This window comes from Podarcis raffonei, chromosome 6 (genome assembly GCF_027172205.1).
Source record: "Podarcis raffonei isolate rPodRaf1 chromosome 6, rPodRaf1.pri, whole genome shotgun sequence".
NCBI lineage: Eukaryota > Metazoa > Chordata > Lepidosauria > Squamata > Lacertidae > Podarcis > Podarcis raffonei.
In genome coordinates, this window is record NC_070607.1 from 58,067,419 (window position 1) to 58,080,523 (window position 13,105).

The 13,105-nt window shown below is 45.6% G+C and overlaps 1 protein-coding gene across 3 annotated transcripts in view; it reads right to left on the bottom strand.

The window, feature by feature from the left end:
- PIK3C2B (phosphatidylinositol-4-phosphate 3-kinase catalytic subunit type 2 beta) overlaps window positions 1-13,105 on the bottom strand; it is an 85,373-nt gene that overhangs the window by 28,184 nt on the left and 44,084 nt on the right. For all 3 annotated transcript variants that reach the window (XM_053393203.1, XM_053393204.1, XM_053393205.1), the window contains 4 exons: window positions 10,677-10,823; window positions 9,670-9,703; window positions 7,662-7,857; window positions 4,166-4,288 (listed from right to left, as the gene is read on the bottom strand). In XM_053393203.1, the coding sequence (XP_053249178.1) occupies window positions 4,166-4,288; window positions 7,662-7,857; window positions 9,670-9,703; window positions 10,677-10,823 (500 nt within the window). The remainder of the gene's footprint in view (window positions 1-4,165; window positions 4,289-7,661; window positions 7,858-9,669; window positions 9,704-10,676; window positions 10,824-13,105) is intronic.

Consider the following 13,105-nt stretch of genomic DNA (forward strand, 5'->3'; position numbering starts at 1 on the left):
GACACCAAACAACTGGATTTCAATGAACGTTATGTCCAACAAACTGCATCTCAAGGGATATTGTTTGGGGAGGGTGCGGAAAAATCCCAGGATTGCCGGAGAAAGGAAATTATTATTAAGCCTGCTTTAAATCTGTAGTATAGCTCAGTCAGAAGAGCATGAGACTCTTAATCTCAGGTCGTGGCTTCGAGCCCCACGTTGGGCAAAAGATTCCTGCATTGCAGGGGGTTGGACTAGATGACCCTTAGGGTCCCTTCAAACTCTGCAATTCTATGATTCCATGTCCTATAGGAGGCTGAGTATCAGCATGTGGGGTCCTCATCTGGTTGGGCAAACCCCAATGCCTCAGAAGGGCCCACTGGTGCCCTAATCTCCCTTTTAACCATCAGGGCATCTACTGGCATAGGAGGGGATCCACCACTTTGCAGAGGACCAGCTCAAACTACGCAACCTGCCCTACAGGCTTCGGCTGTAACAAATCCTCCTCCTGCTCTTTTCTCGTCCATCTCTAACTTTTCTCTAGTTGTGTGGCTTAGCCTATATGTGTTGTATTTCTGCATTTCATTTCTCCCCACAAAAATGCAGCAAGGAAGGAAAGTAGGATACACGTCCAGGACATACACAGCACAACCACCACCCAAGCTCATATTATTATTATTCCTCTGGAGAAGCTTCAGACTGTAGCTGCAGCCAAAGGAGAAATAGGTCATGTTGAAAGACTATCACTGCTCTAACGCTCAGCGTCTGAACCCCTGCTATGCAGCAATGGAAATTAAAAAAAAATGCACTGCATGACACATAAGCTTCTGGCTCAAGTCACTCCTGGCAGGAGAAAGAAGTAGGCTGGTCCTTCTCATCGGAACAAAGGGAAAAGGGGAAAGATAAGCAGAGCCGAAGACCTCCCTTCTTGAAGTTCAGAGATACAGACGGAAAAATTACAAAGTGGTGATCAGGGATCATTGAGAAGCAGCAGTTCAGTGAAAGGACAGGAACTAAAAGGTAAAAAGGTAAAGGACCCTTGGACGTTTAAATCCAGTCAAAGGTGACTATGGGGTGTGATACTCATCTCACTTTCAGGTCGAGGGAGTCGGCATTTGTCCACACACTGTTATGGAAGCCAGAGCACACGGAAACGCCATTCACCTTCCCACCTATTTATCTACTTGCACTGGCATGCTTTCAAGCTGCTAGGTTGGCAGGAGCTGGGACAGAGCAATGGGAGCTGACCCTGTCACGGGGATTTGAACCGCCAATCTTCTGATTGGCAAGACCAAGAGGCTCAGTGGTTTAGACCACAGCACCACCCGCATCCCACTGGACGAGAACACGCCAGGACACACCATGACACTACAAACATGTTCAGTGTTAGGGTACAGACTTTCCTCCCTAGACATTGCATAGAATCATAAAGTTGAAAGGGTGATCCACTTCAACCCACTGTTGATGCTGGAAATCAGCTCCTACACATCTTGGATAGGTTGCCACCAAGCCTCTGCTTAAGAGCCTCTAATGAAGGAGATGCCACATCTTAAATATACTGATATGTATATTTATGACCAAGGGTAGGTACCTGAGTCGGCAGATATCTGTTATAGAGTCCTAAAATTCATAACTTCAAGCCACTGCCTGTATACAGAGATTAAAAGCTGCTTCCCAAGAGTCCTTGAAACAAATGTGCTCATCTTCCTTCACACCCCTCCACCCAGATATTCTAGTTCAGCCTTCCCCAACCTGATGCCACCAGACTCACCTCGAAGAGAGACACCAGGTTGAAGGAGGTTGTTCTAGCTCATCATAAAGGGCAGGACCGTTACAGTGAAGGCCCCCTTATTTGTCCTCACAAATCACTATTTTAGCTTTACAGGTAGTAACTTGATTAGGATTACTCAAGTCCATGACTGAACAGGGAGTTGAAGCAAGGTGACCCAGCTTAAAAAATCCAAGCATCTGGCTAGTGAACCACACAGGCTTGCCACTCTTAGATTGAGTGATATTGGGGCTCAAGCATGTTTGGAAGTCATACATTAATCACCCACAACTACCACTACTCTTAATAAAATACCCAAGGTTTTCTCGGTGCTGTATAAAGATTAGGAAAACACCTTCTTTCCAAAAGGCTTCCCCTCAAATAACTGACATGCTCATTACTAAATGCTGAGGAAATGACACACTGCATGTGTTCAGAAATGCTTTATTAAACATTTCATATGCTCCAGGGTTGTGCTGTGGGGGGTTTTGTTTTTTAAAAAGCAGGCTTTGGAGATACAGTGAGACCGGCTTCAGAAGAAGCTGTGCAAGAACGTCTCCGGTTGCAAGAGGGAGTGCAAGCGCCCTGCATTGCCCATTTCCATCTGGAGCTTTCCTGGGAGGAGCTGGGGGAGGTACATGAGCACTAACCTTGTCCAAGGGGGTTTCCCCTTCCTATTCAGCCATCTTAACAGGAAGGACCACCAGCCAGTCCCCTGAGCCGATCCCGTAGTGTTAGCAAAGCCGGGGAGTGTGCCAGATCAGCGTGGCCTGATACCCGCCCAGAGGCAGTCCAAGGGTGCTGCACATGCCTGAAAGCCCTTTGTGCAGCTAAGGGCCAGCAGGAAAACTGCTACATGGCAGGCTCCTCATTTGGGCTGTTCCCATCCTGGGGCTTATCCACTGAATAAAGCACTCACACTGAGCGGAGCTGAGGCAACACTCTCCATGTAGCTTCACTGTGCGTCCTTCTGCAGGACAGGCAGCTTCTAAAATTATCTATTTCCCACCTCCACCCCCATCTCCTCTTGCTGGCCTAGAAAAAACGTCAAATGTTACTGGACCTCAGTGGAGAGGGGGATGGCCAGCAGCCTTCCTGCTGCCCAGGCTATTTTAGGATCAAGTTCCCTTCCCCTTCAGCAACTGCACAGTGTATAGCAACGAGGTCTTCGGAGACGACACCCGCTCCCACTCCTCTGCAATCCTACACCCATCGGAAGTTATTTTGCCAGGTTCTCAGATTCAAACTTCTGCCTGTGGGAGGGAATTGTCCAGGCATGCGGGGCCGATTCTGTGGAGTCACAAAAGAAGTGAGGGACCAAGTCACGCTTTACACAGCAGACGAGCTGGCTGCTTTCCCACTATCTGTCTCCCCAGGAAGCCCCAGCGAAGATCGAAGAGGAGACCCAGTGGACATGCGCCAAAAGCCACAGGCAGTCCTAGTTCCCTGGCATGTGCCTGTCACTTGTTCCTTTGCTGCCTTACGGACCTGCATCTCTCCTCTTCAGACATTACAGCGTTTGCCAGGAGATGCACTTTGCAAAACCAGCACTGTAAGACGGGAAGGCCAAACTACACATACACAACCACACAGAGTGGTAGCCCTGCTTTACTGCTGATAGCTGCTGCATGCTTTTTAGGGATCACTGTTTTACATTACTAATTTATAATACACGTGTTGCTTTACAGCAGGGATGGGGGACCTGTGGGCCATACCTCACTCCATTCAAACACACACACATATTATGTCTTCCTCATAGGGCTTGAGGGACGTGGGTGGTGCTGTGGGTTAAACCACAGAGCCTAGGACTTGCCAATCAGAAGGTCGGCGGTTCAAATCCCCGCAACGGGGTGAGCTCCCGTTGCTCAGTCCCTGCTCCTGCCAACCTAGCAGTTTGAAAGCACGTCAAAATGCAAGTAGATAAATAGGTACCGCTCTGGTGGGAAGGTAAACGGTGTTTCCGTGCGTTGCTCTGGTTCGCCAGAAGTGGCTTAGTCATACTGGCCACATGACCCGGAAGCTGTACGCCGGCTTCCTCGGCCAATAAAGCGAGAAGAGCGCCACAACCCCAGAGTCAGTCACGACTGGACCTAATGGTCAGGGGTCGCTTTACCTTTACCATAGGGCTTGAAGCCTTGTGTGGTAGGGTAGGCTGATGTAGAGCAGAGAAATTAAAAGTAAGCAATAGATTAAGAACCCCCTTCACCCTACACTGCTTCTTCACTCTAGATTGAAACTGGGACTTTTTTGCCTGCAAAGCTATGTAGCTACAAGCAGAGGAGAGTTAATTCTCATCCACCTCCTTTATCAACTTGCATTAAAAACACATGAGATCGCCCTTCCCCAGCCGCTTTCCCAACCTTTCCTTTATACCCTTCTCAACACAGACAGGGAAGGGCAGGTGGGGAGGTGCCTTACTGCTGGTCCCAGATGATGAGATGGAAGAGGTACTTGTACACATGAGCTTTTCGGGTTTGCAAGGGGCTGCAGAGCTCTTTGCCACCATGGCTGAGTGAGCAGGAGAGATAGAAATCTTCATAGCTGTAAAAAAAAGGCGGGGAGAGATGGGTAAATTTTTGTTATCTCGCAGAGCAGAAAGAAAAGGCCTTGATCTCCGAAAGACTGGAGGCAGGGGCTGGGGGGAAGCAGCCTGCTACAGTTCTTAGCTGCAGTCGAATAGCAAACAGGAGGAACCCATGAAATAAATACTTTGACTTGATTTATTTCAAACTCAGCAGCTGAGTCACTGGTGAGAATCTGTTTTAATCTCAAGCTTGGAACAGCCCCACCTAGTCCTCCCCGGCTCCCCCCCAGCCCTCACACAAAGGAGAATGAATGAATGGCAGGCAAACCCCAGATGGTTCAAGTCTGGTTGATAGGCACAAATCTTGTCCATTCGATTAGAGGCATCCTGACTCAGTAGATGACCCCCAACTACAAAACTTCTCGTCTGCCCCTTGAGACTCATCAAGGCCAGAAGCCTTGCTAGATCTTTTATTTCAGCTCAGTTTTGAGGGGCTGGGGACATGGAGAGAGACTGGGACAGGGTTACAATCTGTGCTGCTTTGTTTGTTTCAGCAGCATTTTTACAGGACATTTTATGTTTACGTTTCAGTCTACAGTTAACCACCTTTGAGCCTTGGGGTTGGAAAGAGCCTTGGAGGATATTCAAAACATAAAGACATTTTCCCATGAACCTCCTTGATGCAATCCTTGAATCTTCAATACCCTATTCAGTATTGCAACTGCAATATTCACATGTTCTTTCCCCTGTTTACCTCCACTCCCCTTTCCTTCCTCTGCTGTTATTCTGGCGTTGCTTTCTAGATTGTATGCCACTTGGGGCAAGGACCTTTTATAACACCAAATGTTATAAAACAATAGTCAACATGTACATTACCGAGTGTCATGCTTATTTCCCACATGCCAGAAATATTCTTGTTCTTGCTGCATTGCACAGATATAAAATATGCCCAGCAGACAGACACAAGGCAAAAATGCTGGTATTTTAACCCACTGTTCAAAATACTGTCAGCTTCACTTACATAGCTTACTAAGATGCTTGAGTGAAATGGTTGAATTATTTTTTGTGTTTTTCCACCTTTCCAGGGCGGTCTTCAAAAAGAACAGTCATTAAAACGTTAAAATACTAAAATAAAACAATGGCTAATTAATAACTTCCTCTTCTAACTATGTTTTTGCCACAGCAGAAATCATTAGATTTCTATACACCTATACATTTACAAGCTTAGAGTCAATGCCCTGTGTCCACAGACTGATTCTAGGCGCCCCTTCCCTGTGACAACAAGCAACAATAGGGCTATGAAAAGAGGGTTGTGCCAACCATGTTCTTCTTAAAACTCTGGTCATAAGAAAAGCTTGCAGGACCAGGCCAGAGGCCTACCTAGGTTAGCATCCTGTTCTCACAGTGGTCAACCAGAAGCCCAAGGGAAGTCTGCAAACAGGACCCAATTGCAGCAGCACTCTCTCCACCTACAATTTCCAGCATCTAGTATTCAGAGCCCCACAGCCTCTGACAGCAGAGGTAGAAAACAGCTACTGTGGTTAGTAGCCCTCAATAGCCTATCCTCCAAGGTCGCAGGCAGGGTTGCAATTTCAAATCAGACGGTTTCTTAACCCTGACTTAACTCCCACAAACCGGACCCAAATTTGAGCAGAAACCCTTTTGGCTACTCAATGGCAGAACTCAATCCATTTCCAGCTGTTGACTGAGGGAGAGGGGGCTAGAAGGTGGCAGTTGTCACACACACACCCCAACAAGCCAAGCCTAGAGTCTTTTCCTCAGGCTGTGCTCTTTTCAGAGACACTCTCCCAACTTCCTTCCCAGCCAGCTGGATTGACATACGCCACGGAGAATGCCATCACATGGCGCTCTTGTCAGAAGGACCGGCCATGTGACAGGTGCCAAGCGATGATGCAGGGAGGGCTGAGGGGCAACGAAGGTCAAGACAGGCCTGGATTTCCCAGGCTACTGCCTTTGTTCAGAGTCACTCACTGGAATACATTAAGGATGGTACAAAGGCAAGAGGTCCCTGGAGGGGCGGCGGCTAATGTTGCCATCACTTCCCCAACCCCGACCCTCCCCCCCCCCACTTGCATGTGTCTGCTGCTGGGGATGTGGATTACCAAGGGGCACCTCCCAGGCACTGCCTCCGTGCCTTTAGAGAAACACAAACACACAAGCAAAAGGCTGCTTACAAAGGAATGTCCCCTCCCTGCCCAGACTTCCTATTGTCCCTATATCCATTAAGCGATTCCCTTCCACTCAGTCATTGGCTGAAGGGGCAAGAGCCCAGGCTGAGAAGCAGCCATCTGTCACTGTCTGTAGGACCGAGCCAGGGAGGCGGGGTGCCGAGACCAAAGGATTCTCCCAGAGCATTCCAGGGAGCCTCCAAAAACAGCCCTGAACAAGAGTCAGATCAGCCAACTCCCTTATATGCAAGCTTTCCTCTAGTCTTCTGACCTCAGCTAGCCAGCCTCATTCTTCTGAGGGGAAATGCGTTGAGTACAAAATGTTGTGTTTGCTTAAATCCCTACCAGCCTGATTTCTAAGGACTTGTCAGAATTGTGGGAGCAAGGGGCCAGGAATATCCGACACTGAATCCATGAAGCTGATCTTACGGCAACTTGGATTTAAATGGCAAATTGGCTTCATTTAGCCAGTAAAGGTTGAAACAATTTCTCCCCACTGATGGTGACCTCGGGCAGCCAAACGGAATCTGAAATATAACCAGGAAGTCATGAAATGGTTAAGATAAACAGCATGGCTGTGTTCACACGTAATGCTGAGCCCAAGCCATGACTTAGGATGAATGTGTGAGCTCCCATGGAGGACGGGACAGTTGCTTTGCTCTTTGCTTGTCTTTTTAGCTCAGCAGCTAAGCCAAGGTTTGGTTTAGTGTGTTGTCATAGTTAAAGCTCTCTCCCCCTTAACCACGTGCTGTAAAGCTTAACCACAATCTCAGGTTCCAATGACACACTAAGCCAAACCTTGGTTTAGCTGCCACACCGTGCTGAGTGAAAAGGACTATGGAAGAGCAAAACAGCCGAAATTTCCTCCCTAGGAGCCAACAGATTGCACTGTCCCATCATAGCTTGGCTTACTGTGATGTGTGAACCTGCCAGGTCGATATGTGTTTCTGACCAGGGTGACACAACTAGTTCAGAGGTGCTCCATTGGATAATAACCACCTGTGTGCTGTGGAAGCAGGGATATCTGTGTATAAATTAGGAAAATGGAGTTGCACCTTTGCACAGCTCTACAGTCCTGATCCAAATACGTACAATGCCCCCACTATGGCTGCTATATATGTACACACACTTGATCCCAAGATCTAACGCAAAGTGTCAGATGGTCCTTCCCTGGTGCCAGAGAAAAGACGTTGCTGCTTACCTTGCCGCCCAGGTTATGGGTATGCGGTGAGTGGCATAGACGGTGAAGGAGAGGGGGCAGGAGAGAAGCCGGGCCTCTTGGGAGAGGCAATGTTTTCGGTTCCCATGAATCGCGGTCTGGAAGTCGGCATTGAATGTGTTGCAGTAGAGCCCCACCAGATCCAAGATGGAGGCCGTCAAAGCTTCCACAATCTTCTCTGTAAGGGGGGGGGCGGGAATTGACAGAAGCACTTTGAAAACTCATAAATATGCCCCCACAGAGCAAATATGCTTGGCAGACCCTCTGACAACAGGAAGACCTGCCAAGTTCCAACCTTCAAAGTTGCTAACCCTTTCTGGAAATTCCCTATGACTCCTATAGTTCCCTCTCTGCAGGGCTGTCATAGTCTGCAGCTTTTCCAAAAAGAAACCAGCATTTGGCACCAGGAAAAGTCCTGTGTGGGTTATACATATTAAGATAGCTCCATAAATTTGCTTATTTTGTGTAATTTACTCTGCTTCTATTAATCTGAAATGAGTAAGCAGCTATTAGGGAAGTTTTTAATGTTTGAAGTTCTATTCTGTTTTTAGTGTTCTGTTGGGAGCCACCCAGAGTGGCTGAGGAAACCCAGCCAGATGGGTGGGGTGTAAATAATAATAATAATAATAATAATAATAATAATAATAATAATTGCAAGGCATTGAGGCCCTGCCTCCTGGTCATCATACAATCCTGCTCAGCCTACCCACAGGCTTCTACATGACTGCATGCATCCATCCATACATGACTCCCTTTGCAGCTACACTGGCAAGAGATTTGCTTTTTTTAAAAGGCTGCTTAATTACCATAATTTATACAGGTTACTGAAATTGGTTTTTCTTGCAGCAGAATTTGGATTAACTTGGCAAATAAATATTGGTGTATATGTGTTTGTGACATTTCATTTTAATAACATTTTAGTTTTTATTTTTTTACTTTATGCCACCTTAACAATGTATTTAGACTGAAGTACAAATCTAAATAATAAACTATAAATTATACATACATGTATATAAACGATTATAAACAAACATTTATAAAGCTCAGGTGTACAACTGGCAGGGCTACAGGCACTGCAGATGAAGTCAGCATGCATCACTTTGTAGCTCCTACTCAAGTTACTTAATCTCACGTCTATCCTAAAGTTTATTCCTTTACTCCTGAAGTTCCTTCGTCTCCATTAAGATAGGGATACCAGAAGACAAGCAGATAATAGAATTTCAGATGTGGAAAGATCTTGGGGGTCGTCTACAGATACAAGCCCCTTTCCTCTTCTCGGGACAAAACTCAAAAGCTACCATTTGCCACACAGGCCAAAACATACAGGTCTCTACACTAGTGGCCAAAACTGTGGAAACATTTTGGAAAAAGTGTATTTCCATGGTTTGATGGCTTGTAACACCACTTTCTTTTGGAGTAGTACCGTGGAAAGATAATTTAATGAAGAATGCAATGCAACAAAATTTGTTCATCTGTATTCTATCAAAAGTTATAGCCAAATGTATGGTTTTGCCTTGTGTTGCAAGCAGTAGCTTGTCAGTGGGTGGGTGAGGATCACTTTCCATTGGTAAAATGGCCTGGAAGGATGTCTCTCATGGTCTAAAGGGTTCTACACCTCCTTTCAACTTTTTTTTTATATCATTGCAGAGGTTCCTGTTCAGGGATCTCCCACATTATGTTTACTTTGACCCCGAAGCACAATCCCTCAAGGTCTTTAGTGTAGTTGGGGCTTTAATATTTTTGAAAAACAGGTCTGAATTTTCATTATTACTAGGAAACCACCCTGCTCTGAAAAGTCTGGTTAATGGAATAGCAACTCTAGGGACTCAAGATGTCTAAGCTGAAGATTCAAAGGGCTAATGATGATGATGATGATAATTTGTTCAATAAATAACAGTATACAATAATTGGAAAAGTGCACTTGGGAGGCAGTGGACAGTAAAAAGCCTTCAGAATTCAATAGCAACTACAGGAGAAGAGAAATTATTACCTCTGTTTTCCCTCATGGCCAAAACCTTTGGATCCTGCTCAGGAAAGAGAAACCAGAAGAGAAATATTTTATGAAAATCAGACTGAAATGCAAGCAACTCTGAGCAAACACTTTATATAACATATGTCAATGTGTTTCCATTCCCAGCAATTCAGGCTATCCAACTGTGGGAATAGCAGCTACGTTTTCCCAGGTTTGGGGAAAATTCTAACCACTTTATTGCTTTATTGTAAAATGTGTGTTCCTTGCTTCTGTCCAGAAGCTAAAAAATGGACTTACGATCAAAAACATTTTAAAAGCCGCCAATAAAATAAAATTCCAGAAGATACACACAAAGCCCATTAAAACAAAGAGAAATTCAAGAACTTTTTTTTAAAATAAATAAATGAAACTGATTGAAAATCCATCCACGTAATTAAAAATCTTTCAGAAAAGGGAAAAGTCTCTGAATGTTCCCTAAACGCAAAGAACAAAGGACCTAGGGAGTTCCAAATAGCTGATCCACTGCAGAAAAGGCTCTACCTTTTGCTGCAACGGAAAGCACCAGCCAATGTAATGGCACTTAAGGCAGATCTAGCTCCCAAGAATGTACTGAAAGAGGGCATTTTAAAATATGCACTCCATATTGGACGCAGCAAGGTTATCAGCAACAAAACTGTCTAAGGTCAAATTAACACACAAGGCTAAATCAAGTGTGCTCAAAGTCAGTGCACAGTGTGAATGCAAAAACTTTACCCTGGCTAGAATTCACACCTGAATTTTTGTCCACAGCTATCTTGCCTTAACAGTATTCACATATGGCAAAAAAGAGAATCTCAAATGTGCTTTTTAGTGTCAAGTGTGAAAACTAAGTTGTCACAAGGGCACTTTTTGTCCTTTCTTAGCTACGTCTTTTTAGAAAATGGAAGAGTCTGCTAAAATAATTCTACTCTCCTCTTTCTCTCATATTTAGCTTAGGCACTCAGATTAAATATTGCTGCTTCCTGACACCAGCTCCTGCTTCTTACCTTCTGGATTTTGGGCTGCATGCGAGATGGACAGGGTGGCAGTTGATTCAGGGCTGCTGTGATCTCCTGGGACTCCACAGCAGCCAGAGCATTGCAAATGGCCATGACAGACTGGATCACTCGTTCTGCCTTCACTTGGACGTCTCCCTGGATGAAGAATTGAAAGTCTCATGTCTCAAGGCAACAGCACATAGAGCAAAACACAATGTGCCACCTCAAAGAGTTGTGCGTATAGCCAGCTTCTAGGGCATGGGGTGGGAATCAGCAGCCCTCAAACTCTTGCTAGACTACAACTTCCATCATCCCTGACCACTGGCCATGCTTGCTGGATGTGATGGGTGTTGGAGCCCTACATCTGGAGGGCACAGGTGCCCCACCCCTGATCTAGGGTGAATGAGAGTAGTAACCCCGCCATAAATTTACTTCATTTATCTACCTCTTCCTTAACTGCCTTATCACTAAATCTGGCTTCCCTGGACATAAACTGGGTGATTATTCTGCAGTAAAATCCCAGCACCTTGTGTGAGTTTGACCAAAGAGAACATAAAAAGGAGCCTACCAACTCCAGCAGATCTTAGAGAGCTGCTCAACAAAGCACAAAAGAGCTTGTTTCTGCTCCTTTTACCCCAAACTCAACCAATGTCATAAAAGTGGAAGACAAATGGGTCTTTATCATCATCATTTCCGTATCGTGGCCACCAGCTCTGCGTCTTAATATTGGCTTTCAAGATAATAGGTTTTGGAGAAATAAAGCAGCTACTTTGTTGTGTTCAAGCATGTCCTAATGCACTGGTGCAAGTAATAGGACCTTGGAATTCCATTCCAAAGTCCTGCTTTGATGAAACTACTGTCCTAATGTCAACACCAAGTTTCCTGGAACCCATGAAGCCATTTGATATTACCAGCTCCTTCCAACAATATACGGTAATTTCAGCCTGGGAACCTCGGAACAAATAGGTAGAAGTGCCACTAAGGGGCACTGTTGCTTGTTGCACATGAAGCTCTATAATCCATTGGATTGATAAGACTCTGCAGTATATGGTTTGCAGGGGCAAAAGAGTCAACAGTCAGCACTACAGAGGATGTAGAAGAATGGACCTACAATTTTCCAGCTTCACTGCACATAACTTTTTATTTTTTTCATTTGGAAGGAAGGATGCCATGCTGACAATTGCTCTAGCAAAAGCTTGTGGAATAGTGGGGTTAGGGCCAGAAAGAGGAGCCCGGCTGGATCAGTATCCTGTTGTCACAGCGACCAAACAAATACCAATGGGAAGCTTGCAAGCAGGATGTGAGACAGCAGCAACCCTTATTATGCCCAGCAATTGGTATTCAGCCTCTGACACTGTAGTTCAGGGGTCACCAACCTAAGGCCCATGGGCTAGAAGCAGCCCATGGAGGTCATTTGACCGGCCCACGAGCTGCTCCCAAACTGAGCTGCCCGCTCGTGCGCTACGCTAAACCAGCACAGCACAGTGCGAGGACTCGCTTCCGCGGCACCAGAAATCGCGTCTGCACTGGCACCAGAAATCACGGGCAGGCAGGTGCGCAATCCGGCCCACAAAGGGATCTCCACAGGACCGATCTGGCCCAGGCAAGATAAACCTTGCCGACCCCTGCTGCAGGTAGTACATACACAGACATACATTTCCATACAAATGTGCAGAAAGGGAGAAATAATGTAGGACCATGCAGGGGGAGCAAAATCTTCAGAGAGTAGTAATCTAGCTACTGGAACCTAGAAAGCTTTTCCTTTTCCCTGCTCAAAAACCACAGGATCAAGTAACTTGTTCATTTCTCAGATGTGTTATTTTCAGGATCCATCACACACCTCAAGATTACATACTAGTGAACTACATTCCATTCAGTTGAGATTTCCTAGATAGCTTTGTTATGACTCACCTCTTGAAAGGAGGAGAATGGTTTCTTTCTCACACTCACTCTCTCTCACACATACTTTCTGCCCCCAGTCATGGCGATCTGACTGCAAGAGGGTGCTTTCACAGATAGGGACCAAACTAGTTCTTGTTCCAATCAGTTTGCTAAAAAGCCCTTCACCTTCATCACTAGCAAGGACCAGACAATCACACAAGAGAGATGTCTAAAGGCAATTCTAGCTGCTCAGTTGAATATATTATCGTTCCTGCACTCTCAGCTCAGTTCACAAAGCTAAGCTAGGACTTGAATGCACTATCCCTGATAATTTTTTGGAATTATAAAGTGCTGGCAACCTCAGTGTTGGCAATTTAGAAGGTTGTCAAAGTCTCCTGCTTACCCCTCTCCTTTCGCTAAATTCACTACTCCCAAGATCTAAAACACACCTTCTAACCTCTACATTAAGTGCTCGATAACGTAGAGGTTTCAAAATAGGGAAAAAACCCCTATATGAATCCCTTTACCGTCATGAGAAATGTAACCTTCACAACGTC